Source organism: Crocuta crocuta, unplaced genomic scaffold (assembly GCF_008692635.1).
Source record: "Crocuta crocuta isolate KB4526 unplaced genomic scaffold, BGI_CrCroc_1.0 scaffold323, whole genome shotgun sequence".
Classification (NCBI taxonomy): Eukaryota; Metazoa; Chordata; class Mammalia; order Carnivora; family Hyaenidae; genus Crocuta; species Crocuta crocuta.
The window spans coordinates 275593-296428 of NW_027536465.1; the positions used below are offsets into that span (position 1 = coordinate 275593).

The 20836-nt window shown below is 50.5% G+C and overlaps 2 protein-coding genes across 2 annotated transcripts; both read right to left on the reverse strand.

Moving 5' to 3' along the window:
• Nucleotides 1-2863: 2863 nt before the first annotated feature.
• On the reverse strand, nt 2864-6760 carry LOC144218874 (proteoglycan 3-like). Its single transcript, XM_077748856.1, has 6 exons — nt 6709-6760; nt 6264-6398; nt 5540-5853; nt 4727-4858; nt 3785-3896; nt 2864-2973 (listed from the first exon to the last, which is right to left on the reverse strand). The coding sequence occupies exons 2-6, from the start codon at nt 6322-6324 to the stop codon at nt 2915-2917; spliced, it is 678 nt and encodes a 225-aa protein (XP_077604982.1). The 5' UTR covers nt 6325-6398; nt 6709-6760; the 3' UTR covers nt 2864-2914.
• LOC144218828 (bone marrow proteoglycan-like) lies at nt 6592-18211 on the reverse strand. The gene is made up of 6 exons (XM_077748802.1): nt 18169-18211; nt 13176-13423; nt 12767-12898; nt 12584-12721; nt 6709-6782; nt 6592-6610 (listed from the first exon to the last, which is right to left on the reverse strand). The coding sequence occupies exons 1-6, from the start codon at nt 18209-18211 to the stop codon at nt 6592-6594; spliced, it is 654 nt and encodes a 217-aa protein (XP_077604928.1).
• Nucleotides 18212-20836: the final 2625 nt, after the last annotated feature.

The following is a 20836-nucleotide window of genomic DNA, read 5'->3' on the forward strand; positions in this document are numbered from 1 at the left end:
CGCTTTCTTCTCTCTCTGTGCTCAGCTAAACTAGGTGTCTAGGCTGCGGGAACCGGAAAAGCTCACAACCTCGTGATTTAGTAGAACAGAGTAGGTCAGACAGCCCCCTCCCTCCACCTGGTGGGTGCGCCCAGACACACGGATGGCCAGGTCAAAGGGGGTCAGGAAGGGGGAACAGGAAGCTCATGGACCATTGAAAGGCCAGGCCCTTCCAACCACACCACCCTAGCCAGACTCAGTAACATGCCAAAGACCCCATTCACCACAAGGAGTTCTGGGAAACAGCTTTCATGGGTCCTCAGGAAGAGGAAACAGTGAACACAACACTCTCTGCCTCATTATCCCACTTTTTAAAAAATGTTTTATTTATTTCTGAGAGAGAGAGGCAGCGTGAGCAGGTGAGGATCAGAGAGAGAGGGAGACACAGGATCTGAAGCAGGCTCCAGGCTCTGAGCTGTCAGCACAGAGCCCGATGCGGGGCTTGAACCCACGAATGTGAGATCATGACCTGAGCCGAAGTCATATGCTTAACCGACGGAGCCACCCTGGCACCCCTCCTTATCCCACTTTTAATGCCCTCTCTTCTCCACAACTCCCCCTCCACCCCAGCCCATGGCCACTGACAGTTACGCACCTCCTTCCCTTCTGTGTTCCTTCTCACAAAACCTTGTTTTCCACAAGCTACCCATCAACCTCCCAGATGTATTAATAGATAACATTCTCAGGAGCTTCTTCTCCCGAGAGTATTTGCTTTTCAGTCAAGGGCTATTCAAGACTGAAAGGCCTTAAACATCCAAAGATATGAATATATAATGGTTGAAGTTAAGGCTCAATAACTGGCAGTGTCAGAAATTTGAGGGATATCTCACCTACCCTATCCTGCCTCAAGCAAGCTTCAATCTGGAAGCATCTGAGCTCCTCTCCATTCCCTCCCTCTCTCTATCTCTTGTATTGCCTGGCAAGATGTTGGGCAATTGGCATTGGCTACAACTCATTCCCCATCAGGGAGAAAAGTGGAGGCTGATAAAAGGGTGATTGCCATTTAGCCAAAACAGTGGACCCAGAGCTCCCTATGCAAAGCTTCCCTTGCTGACCATCCTTCTCACCAACAGCCAAATTCCACTGTTCTTTTAGAAGCAAAGCATCAAGAATTAGCTTATTGAAGTCTGCAAGGAAGGGATTTGGGTGAGGGTCTGGCCCCCAGGCAGCCTCCTTTCTCTGCCCTTGGGAAGATCGACATGCTGTGATGAAGAGCTTCCTGACCTGATGTCCATCGAAGGCAGTAGACCCCTCTCCTAGGAGAGGGGTCTGCACCCACAGGTAGTCCCTGGGCCCAGCATTGGTGATGGTCATCGCAATGCCCAGGCCCATTGTATTGTTGCCAGGGACCTGCTGATACTCAGGGGATCTGTCTCCTGCTTTTTCACTTCTCCTGTGGGTCTACATTTCTGTCTGAGACATCTGAGCCTACTGCGCTTTTTGTCCCCGAAGCCCTGCATCCCATCACGTGCCTAAACAGATACACACGTGTACGCACGCAAACGTAGACTTGTACCCGGCTGTGGCAGACGTGCACATAGATACACACTCACGAACATATGGGTCGAGGACGCACAGGTGCACACATATACAGATACACACAGATTCAGGCATGTGAGGGTGCAAAGCTCTATAGATACACACAGACATCCAGCCATAGCCATAAATATCCAGAGATGTTTAAAATATACACACGCTGCACAAATATACACCGACTCATACAGATGTATGCATATTCACCCTATAGATTCACGTATACACAGATAAACACAGATATACAAAGACAGACTTGTGTACGCACCAAGATATGTATACATACATGTACCTGTGCACTTCCAAAAATATGTGTACATTCTCCCCGCACCCCATGTAGAGCTCTACCCCAAGAAGCACATAAGTGTATCTCTTTCTATCTCTCTGCCTCAATCTCTCTTCCTGTCTCTCTCCTTTCTCTCCTTCTCTCCCTCTCTCTCTCTGTGTCTCTCTCTCCACCCCGCTCCTCCAACAACCCTGGGCTCTCTGCCCTCTTAATATCCAGTCCCAGGTCCAGCTTCCTGCTTATCAACCTCAGGTCCTTTCTGGAGCCTGCCATCGTGCCTGGAGAGGCAACACTTCTCTCTAGGTGTCCCCAGGGGCTAAGAAAGTGAGGTGAGGGAAGGCAGCTGGGTGCAATCAGGACAGGAGTCTCACTGCCACCAGATGCTGTACCATTTCCCCCCAAAGCCCTCCTGGTGAGAGGCACCTCCCTCCTAAGAATGCGTTCCCTCTATGAAGATAAGCTGGGAATGGAGGAGAGAGAGAAGGAATGGGGGGCACACCTAGGAGTTGGGGACTTTGAACTCACACGCAGGTGGCTGGGAGAATAGAAACCAGGGGCCAGTATCTAATGCCAGGAAGGCCCAGGTCTAGAAGAGCAAGCTGCCTATGTGAGACTCCCTCCCTCTCACGTGGTTACCCCAGGTGGACGCTCACCACACCCAGGCACACCTCCGTCCTTCACTGGGCGGCATCGCCTCCACGCTGGAAAGCCGCCCCACTCCCACTCCCCGCTGCACTCCATACTAGACCCAAACAAAGCGGGAGGGCCCGCACCAGTGAGGCCAACCCCCAGTGCCTGCGAGAGCAGGTGGAATCTGAGGGCCAGGCAGAAAAAGGTGGTGGGGAGTCACCCCGTCGTGGCGCCACTCCTCGGCCCTGCCACCCCCACCGGCGCCCCGCGCCCACCCAGAGCCCTCCAGCGTGGGCAATAAGGAGACAGAGTCAGGAAGTGCTGTGGGAAGTCTGGGTTTATGGCCTGAAGAGGCTGGGGTACAGAGCCGTCCAGGGGGTGCAGAGGCTGGGGGCTCCGAGGCTGGGGCTCCGCGGCGCCATGGGCTTAGAAGGAGCAGACAAAGGGCAGACGCCTTTGGCAGGAAGTCCGCTGCCATTGTCCACCTAGCAGTGGAGAGCACGGTGATGTCAGCTGCGGCCGCTGCAGCAGGTGGCCCTAGTCCCCTCCTCAGGCGCCTCCTACGGATCCGGATCCAGGCTCCGACCATGGTTATGATCTGTCCACTGTGTTTCCCCCACTCGTCCCTACCAGCTAAAGCTTATCCTTTTCCCCGGGGGAGGGGGGGGCAGGGAGTGTGCCGCTGAGTGCCTTACGTGGGCGATCCCATTTAATCTTCACAGCGACTCCAGTAGGTAGGTGTTACCATCATCCCCATTTCACAGATGGGGAAACTGAGGCTTAGTGGGGGTAATGCATTGCCTGGATCTCAGCTTGGAAGTGGCAGAGTGGATGCGGGTGGCTACCGTCTCGCTCCAGCACATATGGTCTCAGCCACGGTGCTAGCTCCCTCACATCTGGCATCCGTGCTGTTCGAAGCTGGCGAATTATCTGTCAGCCAGCCCTAATTCCCACATCTTTCCTTGGCCCCTCATCCATACCTCACCTTCACATCTGCTACTCTCATCTGTCACATCAGTCACTCCTCCTATCAGAGCAGGGAAAGCAGTCCCCAGGCCCCGAGCCTAGCTCTGTAAGTGAGGACGGAAAGCCTCCATCTAGCTCCCATACAGGGCACCCCATGGCCTGGTTTTGCTCTGAGGAACCCCTACATTTCAGCCCTCCTCACAGAGGACACATTCTCCAACTGGGGGAAGATGTGAGTTTGGGGAGGCAGGTTGAAGTAACTCAAAGGGACAGTATGTAAGAGTCTACCTGTCCACCCCTTCCCCTTGACATGGTCCCAGGCCACCTCACCTGTGGTGCATAGGGACACACAGTCACCGCTCCCTTGCACAGGCTGCCCTGCGGCCCAGTATCCAAAATTCCAGCTGCTCCCATCAGTCCAGCGAAAGTTCCCGCTTGTGAACTAAAGAAGTGATAGTCTGGGTCAGAGTACAGAGGTCCAGAGAGACAGATCTGGGGGCTCCAGAAAATGCTCTCTGAGTATTCCTTTCTCCTCTCACTGCCCACCCAGCCAGCAGCCAGATACCCTAGAGACCCATCCTTGAGGGTTTGCAGGCAATGACAATGCAAGAGCAACCAGGACCCCCAACCATCACACAGAGCAGGCTTGTCACACTTTACTGTGCGTACGAATCTCCTGGGAATCTTGTTAAAACGCAAATTCTGATTCAGAGGGTCTCGGGTGGGGGTGGGGACCAAGGCTGGACCTTTCTAACAAGCTCCCTGGTTTGCTGACACTGCTGGTCCACAGACCACACTTGAGCAGCAAACATAATGGCACTTATTCATCCACAATCCCAGACCCACGTTGAGAAAAGAAGGACCCCATTCTAGAGATAAGGAAACTGAGGCCCCGAGGAAGTCACTCAGCTATTAAGTGACAAAGCTGAGAGTGGAGCCTATCTCCTGACTCCAGTGATGTGCTGGTAAATGTTCAACAGCCGGCTCTGGGGGAAGGTGAGAACACGGGGGGAGGGAGGAACCCTGCTTTACAACAACTGCCAAGTTCCTTGGTGTGTATATGTCCACTGGGACAGACTTTGAGCTATAAGCACGCAGTCCCTGAGCATGGAGCTAAGACCAGATGCCCACCATCATTGCTTCTCACGTCACTGCCTGCTGCTTGAAGGTCATCTCAGCTGCTGAGGTGAGGCTGGATGCCAGCAGGGGCTCCTTCGAGGTGATCAGAAAGAAGTTCCTGCCCCCTCCCCAGGAGTTTGGTGCCCCACTTACCCAGCCCTGATAGATGCCTCCAATCCAGACTTCGTCTTCACTGTACCCTCTGGCTGAGGCCAGGATGCGATAATCTAAGTTGTAGTTGTGTATGGAGACGAGGTTGCCTTGGTAGCACCTATTGCAGATACTCTGCAGAAAGAAGAAAACTTAGGGTAGAGAATTCGCTAGGTTTTTTCAAGTCTTTGAGTCTCCAGGAGAGAGCCTCTCATCCTTTTTCAGGGCAGAAATCGGAGACCTATCTGCCCCTCTTAATCCCATCTTTTGCTCCTTTCTGTGTTGTCAGGACCTTTTTGCAACAACTAATAATGTTCAGAATAGTCATAGCTACCATTTGTGGAGAGCTTTAGTGACCCAAGAATTATTCCACACACTTCCCATATATTATCTCATTTAATCCCCACCACAACCCCACAATGGGCTGGTACTGTTTACCTGCATTTTATAAATGAAGGTTCTGAAATTCCAAAAGGTAGAGTGGCTTGCCCAGTAACACAGCCAATGAGAGGCAGAGCCAGACTTGAATACAGGTGTATCTGACACCAAAGCCTTCCGTCCAGGTCAGTGGTTCTCAAAGTGCAGTCCCCAGACCAACAATACCATCATTACCTGGGAATTTGTTATAAATGCAAACTCTGAAGCCCCATCCCAGACTTGATAACCCAGAAATGTGTTTTAACAAGACCTCTAGGGGAGTGTGATGCACACTAGGCTTTGAGAATCACTGATCTAAAAGGGGACAGAAGGTTGGATCAAGTCTTTTCTCCCCCCATCCCCACCCCAGTCCTCCACAGTAGCCTCCCTGCCACTTACCTGAGCACATTGAAATTGCTCGGCCTGCCGTACCATCAGGAAGTTGCATGTCTTGTACCCAGGACTGCTTGGAATTGGAATTATGTCCTCTTCCTTTGGGCATCGAAAATCCTTGTCTGGAGTAACCAGGTTCGAATCCATGGCCTCTTCATGCTCAGATATGACCTGAGAGCCGGAAGGCTTGGCCTTTTCTCCCTCTGACTGAATCATGTCATCAGTGAGAGCCAGGTCTCCTCCCTGCTCCCCTGAACTTTCCAGACTCTGACTCAGGTCTACTTGTGTCTCTTGGCTGTCCAGACTGTGGGCATAATTCTCTGGGAAGGAGAAGTAACCTGCTATCAGCTTTGGGGGGTCTCCCTTCTTCCAGGACCATGGACAACTCCAAAGGCCCCATTTGAGACTTCCTAGAGCCATCTGGAGCCAATCTCTCCTTGGTGTTGGATGAGGAGAGAACTTTTGAGTCATAGGCACAAACAGATGAGATCCCAACTTCTGGCTGGCACCCAGGTGTGTATTGCGGGGGTGGCTAGAGGCACCTGTTGAGAAGCCCTTCATCTTCACAGGTGGGTATGTTTTAAGTCAAGAAGACATTCAGAGATGGGCTGGGTCAACTAGAGAAGGGTGGCTGTGGTCTTGCCCCCATGAGACAAAAAAAAAAAAAAAAAAAAAGTCCAGGAAAGAGTAGAAAAGAGAAAGGTTGGTGAGACAAGAAGGAGAGGCTTACCCAGATGGAAAGCAGCAACTGTCCCCAGCAGGAGAAGGAGCAGAAGCAGCGGGCCTTTCATATCCACTCGGGCTTGGGACAGGGACACAGCACCAACTCCCTTCCTTGTGGGTATCCTGTGTGTCTGCACAGCTCCTGGCACATCGCAGAGACAAAATGCTTGTTTCACTGGCTGATTAAGGGACAAACTAGAGCACTCCTTCCCTCCCTCCAACCCCCGGGGAACAGACCCTAAGCTGGAGAATTAGGAAAAGAGCATGGGGTGTCAGCTCAAGTGCACAAGTCACTTTTTCCTGAAAGCACCATACCCACCTCCCTAGAATGGCCCTTAGCTCAGACCCTTGCCTCTGCAGTAACAAGGCTGCTCACAGGGGAGAGGACGGTGACCATGATAGGCCTGAGGACAGGCTTCCGAGGTGCAGGCCATATCGGGTCAAGTACTCACCTCCGGGAGTCTGAGGCCTCCACTCTCAGTGCTCCGAGCTGCTGGGTCCCAGAGGCAGCTCTTATACTGGGCGTCTGGGGAAGTGGGAAGAGGCCAAGATGATTGCTTCAGGCTGGGGTGGGGGGCAGTGGAGCTGATAAGACTGTTAGGTCTTGCTCAGTCCTCTCACCCTTGAGCCCTGCTGCTTGCTGGGACTCCAGAGACCTATTTTTTGGGCACCCAGATGCCCCGGTATGTTCCAAAAGACCCCAGCTGACTACTGTCCAGGCATTATTACTGCCCCTAACGTGCCCCAGTCTGAACAATACCCCTTATCCCCAGAAGCAGGCTTCCATGAGTGAATATCTCAGCTAACGACACAGAGAATCCCAGGAAGCTGAGAGAGCACGTAGGGAGGAGGCAGTTGGCCAAGGGAGCCTCCGCCCTCCTGAGCACTTATCTAGACAGGTACTTTAAATTCATCACCTCCGTGAATCCCCACCTTCACCTTCTGTATGGTTATCCTTACTTCACAGATGTGAAAAATGAGATTCAGAGAGAGAGAGACGAACTTGTCAAAGTTTCACAGGTAGCAGGAGGACTGGGATTTGTAAGTCTTTTTGGCTCAAAACCCTTCTCTGTTTCTCTCTGTCTCTCCATCTCTGTCTCTCTGTCTCTGTCTTTGTCTTTTTCTGTCTCTGTCTCTCTCCTTCACTTTCTTCCTTTCTCTCCTCCTCTTTCTCTCTCTCTCTTTCCATCTTTAATGTGTGAAAATTTTATGTTCATTCTTTTATGCTCTGGATCTAGATCAAGGTTCTCAACCTTTGCACTATTACTATATGGAGCCAAACCTTTGGGGGCAGCAGGGAGGGGGGGGGTGGCTGTCCTTGCTTTGTAGTAAGTTTAACAGCATCCCTGGCTTCTACCTACTAGATGTCAGTAGCACCTTCCCTAGTCATGATGATAAAAAAAAAAGATCCCCCCACATTCCCAGGTGTCCCCTGGGGAGCTAACTTGCCCCAGTTGATGCTCATTGATCTAGAACATGCCATGTTGTCCAATCTCAAAGCTCATCTTCCAGCAAGGAGGCAGCAGTTGGAATGGAAAACTTCACGCAGAGTAATTCAGACACTCGGGGCCACCTTCCCCCCACCCCTACTCCCCATCTCCTACCAGCTCTCTATCACCACTAGGGTCTGGACTAGGGGAAGTGAACAAGGCACTTGCCTCAGATGTGGAATTTAAGAGGGCACTAAAGAATTCAGTAGCCAAGAGAAACAATATTTTAATAGAATCTTTCTTAAACATCAAAATAAATACAAAAACAATCCATGATGAACAAAATATCAAATTTTTAATCAATCAAGCTCTAGCCAAACTCAGTGCAACACAGGGAAAGGCCAGCAAGCGCTGAGCCCTGACCTAGCTGGGTATCACTGCCAAGAGCTAGAAGACCTGTCAGGGCGGGTGTCTCAACTCTGCGAATCCTAGCTGGGCAGTGCATATTTGTTTCTTGGATTACATCCCAGCCTTCCAGTACTCAAAGCACTAGGGACAGGGAGCCCAGAAGGGGAAGAGACCTGGGTCCTTCTCCTCTGCTCTCTCAAGGCACCTACAAATGGAGAAGTATCTGAAAGCTCATTTCTGCACCCAATTGCAGAGTAACGTTCTTGACCATTATCTCCCCGGCCCAATGGACTTGGCTCTCAGCTTCTCTTCCTGACTTGGAGGCTGGGGGATGGACCAATTCTAGGCCCCCAAAACCTGGTCTCCAGATTTTGAGCTTGGGGCCTCCCTAGTGGGAAGGCTAGACCTCCTCTCCATTTTTCTTGTTCCCCCTAGGGACCAGGCCAAGGATATCATTTCATTTGTCTTTGGGATGACCAATAAAATCAGCTAGTCCCATGAGCCAGCACCATGATAAGCTTTATATGTGTCATTTCATTTGAACATCCATTTCTTAGATGAGGAAATGGCATCTCAGAGAGCTTAAGACACAGCAAGTCAGAGACAAGCCTAAACCCAGGCCTTCCAGCCTCTTAGCCACCCCCAAGCTGCCTTCCTTCTGCCTCCTCTCACTGACCTCCCTTCTCTACAACTTACCCCTCTCCCTATTGACCCTGTTTTCTTTGCACACAAAGCCTGGGCAAAGACATTCCATTGACTTCAACAACCTCCTCACTGACCACAATGAAACTTATCTGATTTAAAACTGGAAATAATATTTTTGAAGGTCCACCATGGGCCAAAGACTATGTTTCCTTAAGGCTTTTATATCTATGGTCCTACTTAATTACTTTTTATGATCATCCTGCAAATTAGGTATTGCCATCCCTAATCTACATATCTACTGCACGAGCTCCGAGAGGTTAAATGACTCACCCAAGTTCACACAATGGTGAAGAAGTGGCATGTGTGACCCTCGTCTGTCTGACTCCCACATCCTGACTTTCTTGGATATGCCCACCTGTGTTATCCCCAGACAGTCTGGCCAACGTGTTCAGGATCCTTGAGACTGCAACGCTCTGGCTTGCTGTTTGCATTTATATTCATAGGGGTTTCAAACTCTGCCTCTTGTCTCAAGATTCAGCCCACCTCCACACTGCACAGACAGTGGGTCTCTCTACCCTGAGGGGCAGTGTAGTGGGACGTGTCATGGAGTCATGACTTAACGTCAGCCCCTCTGTGGCTCTGTCTTCTCATCCATAAGTGGAGGCTCATGACAGGACCCTACATCTAATGAGACCAGCTCTAGTAAAGCTCCCAGAATAGTGCCTGACACATGGGGTTTGGAGGTGGCCTTTGTCAGGAAACCAGGACTAGAAATGTGACCCTAATCAATAAATAAGCACTGAATGTTGATTGAGCTCCTGCTCTGTGCTTTGCACAGTGTAAGGAACTCCAGGAATTCTGTTGTAAAGATGCAAGTTAGCTTCACAGAACTTAGTGAACATCCTGTAGGAGATGGAAAATGACACACAAACCCATATTTGGGGAGGTAAGTCCTCTTATTTCATTAATTTTGCTTTTTAAAAAATGTTTCTTGTGGACATATAGCATGCATCTTGTGAAGCGTACTGCAGGGTGGACAGCCTAGGGGACTTTTACAGTGAATGCACCCACAGAACCATGCCCGGATCAAGACACAGAATGTTACCAGGTACCCAAATGCCTCCTTCGTGGCTCCCTCTTGACATTAATCCCCCACAGAGGATCTCCATGGGCTGGAGGGCTCACTTCTGCCATAACACACAGTTCCAACAGATTTATGAGGAATAAGACAAAGTCCACTTACCACTTAGCATTGAGACTGGTACCTAGTAAATGCTTAATAAGTGGGAAATATTGTTGCTGTTTATTATTCACATTGGAATAAAGGGAAGTCGTGCCTTCTGACAGCAGAATATAGTCTGTGAGGACAAAAAGTGAAAGTACTTCTTCAATGGCATCCTCCTGAGCACCCACCCCATGGCTGAACCCACAGTAGTGTTCCAGAATCTTTGAATTCAGCAGACTGTCATAGAACAGCAGCTACAATGGACCTCACTTTGATTTCTATCTTTCTCAACTAACTGTGCGACCTTGAGCAAGAGGCTTCCCCAAGCTGGGCCACACTCAAAAAATTAAAGCTCTTGATTCACCTCTAAGACTCTGGAGCCATCTGTAATTCTGTGTGTTTGAGGAGTCCAGGAAGAAAAGGCTTCAGGGCATTGACTCCTTACTTTTCTCTTCACCTCCTTGGTGGAGCGAGGAATTGTAGTGCCTTCCTTCCGCATCTCTAATTGAGATTCCCTCCTGTCCAACTGGGCTGGAGTTCTATGGCCTCAAGATGAACCCAAGAGTAAGGGAGCATCTCCTGCCTCTCCATAGTGCTCCATCCCTATATGACCATGTCCTGGAAGCAGCCACAGGATCCTAAGGGTTGAATGGACATGCTGTAGAGCAGACAGCTGAGTCACAACATTGGTCACATTGAGATGGTCTGCCTTGGGCAAGTCTTTGATAGGGCCATAACTTCTCTGAGCCTGGTTTTGCAAAATGGGGTGATAATTACTGATCACGCAAGGTCATCTTTGTAAGGTGCTTGCCACAGCAAGGGGTACATTGTGGGCGTGCAACAAGCAGCAACAATTAGTAGATGTTGTCGTGCTTCTATTATAAACAACCGTATGTCCCAGAATGGGAGGAGGCTGTGTCTTGTATTCCCAGGCCTTATATAGAGTTGGACGTATAGCATGTTGTCTTGTATTGGGTCCCTCTCCCAGAAACGGGCCCTGAGACAGGATCTGAGTGCACGTAGCTTATTTGGGAGGTGCAAGGACAGTTGTAGGGAAGAAAGAATTCAGACGGGCAAGAGGAGGCAGTCAATAACATGCGTGCTACAAAGCCAGCAGCCTCAGTGGATAACTGGAAGTTAATCTCATTGGAAAACCCTGGGAAACAGTGCCCAGTACATGCCTTAGAATTAGTCCACTTGAAGGGCAAGGGATGAGGACACTCATACTTCCACTCCTATGGGTTACAGATTATTCCCAGGGACGTGTTAATTTCCCGGCACATTGGGGCACCTGGGTGGCTCAGTCAGCAGGTGCCTCAGTCAGTTAAGTGTCTGACTTCAGCTCAGGTCATGATCAGTTTGTGGTTTGAGCCCCGCGTTGGGCTCTGTGCTGACAGCTGAGCCTGGAGCCTGTTTCAGATTCTGTGTCTCCCTCTCTCTCTCTGACCCTTCCCTGCTCACGCTGTCTCTCTCTCTCAAAAATAAATAAAACACTTTTAAAAATTTCCCAGCACATTAAGGCAACCACACTCTTGGGCATGATGGGGATGCAGTCACAGGACATGGAGAGTCCACCTGGAATGGTTGAACAGACAGGGGGTCCTGATGGCACCTGCTTTCCCGGGCCCAGTAGTTGGGTGTTGTGTGAAAAGAGCTGCCAGAACCCATTCTTCTGTCTCCAGGGAGACTCCGCAGACCCCAGTCCATACTCCAGTCTCCCTGAAAGTGATCACTTCTGGTTTCTTTTATGAGAGACAGTGGAGTGGGGAGGGGCAGTCATTGTAGGGCAGAAAGTTCCTAGGTGGGGCTAAGCAGAGAGGATCAACGATCAGAGGAAAAAAGTCAGTCTCGGGAAAGCGATTTCATTGCTGGGATCTGGAAGCAGTGACAGCAGGCAGGGAGGGGAGGCAGCTATGGGGCTGGTGCTCTGGACTCCTGGCTGGGTCCAGCTCAGTAGGAACAGATGAAGGGGAGGCACCTGCAGCAATGAGATCAACACCAGCAGCCTCCTGTGAGGGCAGAACAGAAAGAGTGCCTCCTGACTCAGCCCCCACCAGACAGGCCTTTCCTCCCCTCCACTCCAGGCCTCCATGGACACAGAGTATCAAGACCCATCAGGGCCCTCCCAGCACCCCTCCAGAAGCCCCTCCTACTCCCCCAGGCCCGCCCATCTCTCATCCCCACTCCCTGGGCACCTCAGGTACACTTGAACACACATCCGCCACCACAGGCCCGCAGCCCAGGATGTAAAGTTCCAGCAACTGCCCGTCAACCCAGTGAAAGCGTTTGCAGCAACCGTAGAGGAGGCAGGAGGAGAAGTGCGCGGGGGGCAAAGAGAAAGCAGACAGGCAGAGTTCAAACTGTCCCACAAGCATTTGTCCTTGATCGCTGGGCCATCAGGGACACTGTCCTGGTCAACTGAAATGCTGATCCACAGTGATCATCATCATCATCACCATCATCATCACATTCTATGCATCGCAGTGATATGCTCATCCTTCTGGCCCTAACAAGAGGGAAGCAGGAGTTACAAGGCCATCCCAGAGATGAGGAACCAGGCTCACAGTCTCACCCAAGTCCTATGTGCAGACAGAGACTGAGCAGACCGTGGCCCCAAACCTCCTTGTTCTGAATTCTTGGCTCCTCCTCGTACTTAGGCAGCCTCCTCGGTGTCCCATCCAAGTCGTCCATCTGTCCCCAGTCCTTTAGAGGATCAGAGGGGAAGCACAGACAGATCTGCAGCATTGTGAGCACTAGCTGTGGTCAGGAGCACACCCCACTGAGAACTGGGGCCCCGTTTACCCTGCCTATGACCTTGCCTCCGGTCCAGACCCAGCGCTGGTTGAGCCCGGTGACTGAGCACCGGATTTGGTCATTGAAGCTGAAGCTGTGGATGGAGGCAAGGTTGCCCTGGTAGCACCTCTGGCAAATTGACTGGAAGGCAGGATAAAAGAGGAAGAATGGAGTGCCCCCCTCAAAGGAATTCATGTCACCTTATAAATCTCCAAAATTCATCTTCCTCACCTCCACGCTCACCTCCACAGCCATCTATCTGAAGGTTGGAGATGAAAATGCAGTTTCTGTTTCCACATGACCCTCACCTCACTCAGACACCTCTGCAGGCCCCAGCCCCTGCTGACACCCCCAGGGTCTTCAGTGAGGAAAATAACTAAGGATGCAGAGGCCCACTCCCACTCCTGGCCTTCCTTACCAGCTGGAAGCGGGGACATGTCTTGCATCCAGGAATGCCCTCTGGTTTCACTGTGTCCTCTTGTTTAGGGCACTGAAAGTCCTCATCTACCTCATCAAGGGCAGAGGCCGACTTGACAGCCGCCTCTTCCTCAGGGGCATCCTTACCTCCAGAGCACCCCTCTTCTTCCTCCAGCAGGGTCAGCTCCCCCATAGGGGCCTCCTTCGCCTCATTGTCTGGTGTCTCCCCAAGCCTAGGCTTGGTCTCACCTCCGAGAACCTCTCAGATTCAGACGTTACGGTCCCTGGCAGGGAGAAAGAGAGGCCAAGAGTCCCTTCTTCACATCTACCCTTGCTCCTTCCCAGCACCACAGACAGTGTCTACCTCACCCCAGGCATGCCAGGGTTCGGCCCTGGAAAGAGAGGATCTTGGCACCAAATCAACACTAGGAGAACCTAACCTCCTATAAGAGGCCATGGTGTTAAGAGTGAGAACTTAGATTCAGGCAGTTGTGGGTTTGGGTACTGGTTCCATCACCTACCAGCTTTATTTTCTGGTTTGTAATATGGGTACACATACTATGTACCTCATGGGGATGCTCTGATGTTTAAAGGAGGTAATACAGGGGTACCTGGGTGGTTCAGTCAGTTAAGCATCTGACTCTTGGTTTCAGCTCGGGTCATGATCTCACAGTTGGTGAGTTTGAGCCCCACATTGGGCTCCGTGCTGACAGTGTGGAGCCTGCTTGCAATCCTCTCTCTCCTTTTCTCTCTGTCCCTCCCCTGCTGGTGCTTTCTCCCTCTCTCTCTCTCTCTCTCTCTAAAAATAAATAAACTTTAAAAAATAAAGGAGATAATGCATGCAAAATGCTTAGCATGACACAGTGAGCTCAGAGTAGAAGGAAGCTATTATTATATTCATCATTGGTATTATGTAGGAAGTACAAAGTTGAGAAGGTCACAGTGGAAACTAGACAGCAGACGCAGATGCCCTGAGGAGTCCCTTCAACTCCTGGCTTAAACCCTCTGCTCCTCTGCATGTGCAAAGATCCTGACATAGGGGCCGGCTGGGGAAGGGGGTGGCTATGTGGCTCCGGTGCTATCTACTATAGAAAGGAGCAAAGTAGAGAAAGCCTGAAGGCCAAGGAGACTTACTCTGATGGAGAGTTGAAACCACCCCAAATACAAGAGCCAGAAGTAGGGGAGTTTCATCTTGGCTTTGTTCTGTAGTGAAGAATAGTTTGTCACACACACACACACACACACACACACACACACACCCCTTGGTAGTGGGGTGGAGAAAGAGAAGGCTTGACAATCATTCCCTGAGGCTCCAGGAAGCTGGGGCCTTTTCTGAATAGAAGTGAGGACCATGATGGGCAGCCAAAGCTGGCTTTCCTGTGGAGCTGCATGTGAAGAAGGAAATATTACTAGTATTGGTTTATACTTAATGGGCTCCTCAGAGTCTGTGAAATGAGAAAGAACTGAGAATCAATGAATCTTGACCTTCCCAGGAACTCACAGCACTTAGATAGTGGGGCATCTCCTCAAAGCTCTGAAAGCCATGCCCATGTCCTCCAGGCTCAGCCTCCCCCAGCCAAGGAGAGGCTTCACATGTCTCAGGGGTACGAAAGGCAGGGATGAGAAGTCTCACCCCTGCTAACCCCTGAAAGGCACTGATGGTCCCAGCCAGCCCTCCAGAACCTCTCAGCCTGGGCCAGGCACCTCCCCAGAGAGTGAACATTTACCTGAAATCGGTTCCACCATGACAGGGAAAGCAGTTACCTGCCCAGAAGTCCTCCTGGGTCCTGAGGAATTCACAAAGCTCAGATTCTCCTCCACCCCATCCTGCAACAATGCTTTATAGTGGGGTCTTGGAGGAAGTTCCCTGGAGAAAGGAGGATTTGCCCCAACCTGAGGGAAAGAGGAGTGCTGAGAAAAATCATTTTCTCAGGGCGCCTGGGTGGCTCAGTGGGTTAGGCATCCGGCTCCAGCTCAGGTCATGACCTCACAGTTTGGTGAGTTTGAGCCCCATGTCGGGGTCTCTGCTGTCAACATACAGTCTGCTTCAGATCCTCTGCCCCCCCCCCCCCCCCCCGGGCTGNCCCCTTCCCCAAAATAAACAAACAAATAAAGAATGAAACACTTCCTCACCTCCCTGGGGAGCCCAGTCATTGTTTCCAGATTCTCTGCTCTGAACCAGCGTTCCTCCCCTGGGCTGCACTTCAGACTCTCTCAGGGAGCTTTTTCCAAAATACACAGCTCTCTGCTTGCCTAGTGGGAATGTGAACTGCCACAGACATTTTTGGAAATAAATCTGTCAATATCTATTAAGATTAAAGGTGTGCACATATCACTTGATCAATTTCATTCTTTGGAGACTATCCTTTGGAAATAAAAGCACCTATAAGCAAGAACACTTTCACAACGTTGTGTATTGCTTCGCCACGTGTAAAAACGAAAGTCTCCATGAAAACAAGGAGCTGACTGTCCTCTGGATGGATAGGCGGTGAACAGAAAGAAGGGAACAGGGCAGAACGTTCCAGGCATGAGCAAAGGTGTGGTGGTGCAGAGACCTTGGCATTAGCACAGGGCAGACAGTGTCTTTTCTTGCATAACCAAAGTTACCAGTATACACATTGGAGGGGCGCCTGGGGGGCCTAGTTGATTGAGCATCTGACTCTTGATTTTGGCTCAGGTCATGATCTTATGGTTCGGGAGTTCGAGCCTCACATTGGATTCTGCACTGACAGCACAGAGCCTGCTTGGGATTCTGTCTCTCCCCTTCTCCCTCTCTCTCTCTGCCCCTCAAAATAAATGAATAACATTTAAAATAAAACAGCATACACATTGGAAAAGGGTGGATAAGCCAGGGGGAGTACACCCCATCTTGAGTCAAGGAATGGAGATAGCCTTCCCCGGTGTCCACTGACTTAAGGAGACAGAACGCAGGAATCAAAGAAATGACTCCAAACCAGCCTGGGCAAGGAGCAGAAAAGCTCACCTCCATCCCCAGGTCCCCTTGCAGGGCCACTTTGCATGTCTGACAAAACTATCACAGTCCGACAATGGAAAGATAGAGCCATTTCTTGGAGGCCTGTTGCTGCTCAGGGACCCCAACCCGGAGGGAAGTCTCTCCTTTAAGCCACACAATCCAGGATCTGAAATCCACAGCTTACAGACCCTAGAAATTCCATTTTGTCAACAGCCAGTGGGGGGTTGGAGCAGGGGCTGAGAATGGGGCTTTGGGAGTCACACCGTCCAAGTGTGAGTCCAGGACTACCACTTCATAGCTGTGTGACCCTGGACCACGTTCCTTGACCTGTCTGTACTTCATTATCATTGTTTATAAAGTGGGGATAGTTATACATACCTCACTGGGTAATCGAAAGGAACAAATGAGATTATGTGTGTGTGGCGGGCGTGCTGTGAGCTGCCCAGCCCCCTCACTACCTTCTGGTTTTCGGTTTCCCAGAATTTCACTTCCTGTGGATCTCAGTAGGGGGCAGGCCTCTCCTTCTTGGAAAGAAAGCACCAAATAGGTTCCCAGCCTCTCTTGCAGCTAAGGCATATGACTAGGCTCTCTCAAATGGGAGCATCCAGTCAAGGCTTTGCACCTGGAGCTCGAGACCAAGAAGTGGGGGCCAAGAAGACCTGTCTTTGGCAGGGAACGGTGAGATCCAGTTCCTGGGGGCGACAGTGTCCACAGTGCTAAAGGAGGGACCCGGGGTCCAGGCCCCACACTGCTGGCCACAGGGTCTGAATCACAGCAGCAACAGCAGCAGGGACTGGGGCCTCCCTATACCCATTCTGTGGCCTGGTTTTGGCTCCCTGGTTCTCTAACCCTTCCTGCAATTTTATGAGCTACCTCATTTCCTTTTAATAAACTCATTTTTCTACTCAGATCAGCCAGAGAGAGGCTCATCTGCCTGCCATTAAGAGCCCTGACTGATGCAGCATTTAGCACAAGAACTGGCATTTAGTTACTGCTCAATAAATGACAGCTTCTCGTGTTAATAGGCCTAGAAGTGATCAAAGTCTTGGGGACTGACCCACATTAATCAAACTCTCAAGAGACTGATGTCTACATCTGGTGTCAATGCCATAATTTAGGTTGTCCTGGACCCACACGGGGTCCACTTAGGGTCTTCAGACCAGCACAATTCCACCTCCCCGCCCACCCTCCCCCCCCACTTCATCACAAACTACAAACATTGCTAAGTTTGTGTCAATTTGTCACAGCACAGAAGACTAATAAGATGCTGTGGAGCATCAAAACCCAGTCCTTCCCAGGATGAAATTTATCATTGGTGCGGTGAGTGGTGGGGGGCTGGCACAGGGGAGTGTCCCAAAAGAATGGTCTTGAGGACCTCCTGGAAAAGGATTCTGGGTCAACAGATCAGGAAATTTGTACAGAAAAAGAGAGAGGCCAGAGGTCCCCCCACCCCACCCCACCCCTCAGACCGTAACAGGCCGTCCGACCCTTTTAGTCCCATCTAGTCTCAAGGTCTGCCTTCACAGGAGTGATGTCCCCCAGGAGCTAGACCTCTGGGGCTGACCAACTGCCTGATAACTGGGCTTGGCCAACATCCCTGTGGGGCAGATAAAAGGTGGCGAAAGGGCTAACATCATCCCAGGGCTGAGCAACCGGGAGATAGTGCCCTGGGCCGTTACTCTGTGAAATCGGCCTCAACAGCAGTGGCTCTGACACTTCCCTATTTGGATACCCCAGTGATTGACATTGACCAAGAATGCCAGAGCTGAAAGTGCCGTTGGAGATGACCCAGTTCAGTCTCCGGGTCTCAGCCACGGAAAGCGCCCCAGACTGGACTCAGATGTCTTCATTCCCAGACTCGTTGTTCCTTCTGCTCCCAGTGTGAGATCACCCTTGGTCCCCCCCAAGCACCTCCTCCCAGGCACTGTGTACTCACAGCAGAGTTAGCAACATTAAGCCTCCGCAGTCTGTGCCTCCCCCACCCCACATGTCACCTTCACTATCTCCCCAGTCCATCTACCTCTCTCCATGTCCACTGCTACCTCGCCAGCCCAGGCCGCCATGTTTGATGATGTTCATCAGAGCCTGTCATCCCCATGCTACATCAGTGTCTCCCTTCTGCACTTACAACTAATCCAAACTCATTCCCACCGCCTGCAAGTGGTAGTCTGGCTCTTTTATACTTGTCTGACCTTGGTATGAGTGATCCTTGTCATACTGTTTATAGCTCCGTTGGCCAAGCTGAGCCTTTATACTGGCTCCTTCTACCAGGGCTTGGCTCAAAGGTCACCTCCTCAGAGAAGCCCTCTCAAGAACTCTTTCTAAAGAAATCTCCTCCCTGGGATCCTGGGTGGCTATGTCAGTTAAGCATCTGACTTCAGCTCAGGTCATGATCTCACAATTTGTGGGTTTGAGCCCTGCATCGGGCTGGCAGCTCGAAGCCTGCTTTGGATTCTGTGTCTCCCTCTCTCTCTGCACCCCCCCCCCACTTGCACTCTCTCTCAAAATAAATAAACATTTAAAATATTAAAAATAAAGAAATTTTCTCCCTTCCCACTCTGATATCAAGTTACTTTGTTTCACCTTCCATTTATTTCCATCTGAACACTTACCAAAATCATACATCTTCCTTATTTATTGGTTTCCTGTTTATGGTCTGTCTCCCCCAGTAGGAAGTAAGTTCCATGAAAACAGGGACTTTGTCTTTCTCATTTACTGCCTAGAAGTCTACACAGATCATAGAAGTTTTCCAATTATATGTTAAGGTAATTCTTCAACTTGAACTCTGCACCTGGAGAAAGTCCAACTGAGTTTAGGTCAAGGTATAAATCCATTAATGTTCTGAGCTCTACCTGCCATGGACACAATCCTGAGCCAGGCTCTGTGTTCTGCAACATTCATTCACTCATTCATTCATTCACCTAAAATACTCAGAGATAGTCTCTGGCTTGATAGAGCTAAAATAGCAAGACAAAGAGAATAAACGTATTAGTCAGCAAAACAAGGCACTGCCTTGAGTGGACTTGGAAGGACAGAACTTACATAAACTGGAAGATACAAATTTTCTGTGCTACTGATAGGCCCGTAGAGAGGGCTTCCTTGAGGAGGTGTGGCTTTAAATGGGCTTTAAAGGACTGACAGACAGGAGAGGCCTGGGACGACAGGCTCTAATGTACATCATCAAACATGGCGGCCTGGGCTGGAGAGGTGGCAGCAGACATGGAGAGGCAGAGGAGAAGTGGGAGGTACTTTTAGAGGCCAGACCATGGCGTGGTGCTGCTTGAATGTGAGCCAAGATAGGAATGATTCAGCGTTTCCTAGAGGTTAAGTCAAATCACGAGGGGCTTTTCTGCTCCTCCAACAAGCAGTGTAGACTGGATGGCTGGTTCCTCAACCCCCTCTTACTCCTCACACCACAGTAATCTGGCTTCTGCCCACCCATTGCTCCATAAAAACTACCCTTGCCAAACTCCCCACACAACTGCCAACCTTGCAGACCTTCTGCAGTTCTTAACCGACTTGACCTCTGTAGTGCATGATACCCTTTCACTTCCTCCTTCTTAAAAACTATCTCAGCAACATTTGTAATCATCCCAGCTGGTGGGCTCCTCTTCCTCTTCCAGAAAGTCAAATATTGGCAATCACCTGGCTTCCTGGTGCCTTCTTTCCTAACTCTGCACACTTACCATGGATTATCTCATCTACATCCCTGTCTTAAGCTACCAAATATCACCAGGTCTGGCTGCCACTGCAGACTCACATATACAGCCACCTACTAAGTTCCCATCTTGAATGTTCCACAAGCATCATGAATTCAACACATACCAGGCTGAATTCACCCTTACACACACACACACACACACACACACACACACACACACACCTGCTCCTCTCCTTGTGGTCACTTCCTCAGGAGGAACCATCACCTTGCACCCAGACCCTCCACACCAGGACCCTGGGGCCACCTCTTTCTTGACCATCTCGTCAACCTCCAGAGCCACTCTTCTGCTGCTCTCCCAATCAACCGCTGGCTGTCTTCCACTTGGATCCTTTAAATGGCTCCCAAATTTCTGTTTCCCTGTCACACACGATCTCTCTAGCCTCGTGCTTTGGCATCTAAGAATGCCCTTTCCTCCCTAACCACTGGGCTCCCCCTCCTCCTTGTCTACCTTTCAACCAAGGATCGCCTCCTCTAGGAAGCCTGCCCTGATTCTCCAAGGGAGTGGTAGAAAAGAGCCTAATCAGGGTTCATCTTTCTCTATCCCAGCCCTATCCCATCTCATGGCAGCTCTCATCTCGTTTTGTTTCCTCAGCAGAGACCAAGGCACACTCACCTATATTGCCTGCACAGTCCTGGACACACGCTGAGGGCTCAATTCACTTTTACGGGTGAAGCGAATACGTGATGGAAAGTAATTCCTGCTTCAGATCTCCATCCAAAGACTGAGCTAGGCACATGCTCCCTGAACTGAGACAGGGGGCAGGAATTCTAATAACAGTAACAATAACACCAGCTACATCAGGAAGCCCTTTCCATGGGCTACGCACGTGTGCTACGTGCTCCCTGTCATGTAATCTTCTAAACGACCCCGTGAGGCAGGTACCACTGTCATCCATAAATTACAGACGAAAAGACTGAGGCTCAGAACAGGCACTTGTCAGGTAAGCATCAAAACAAGGATATGAAC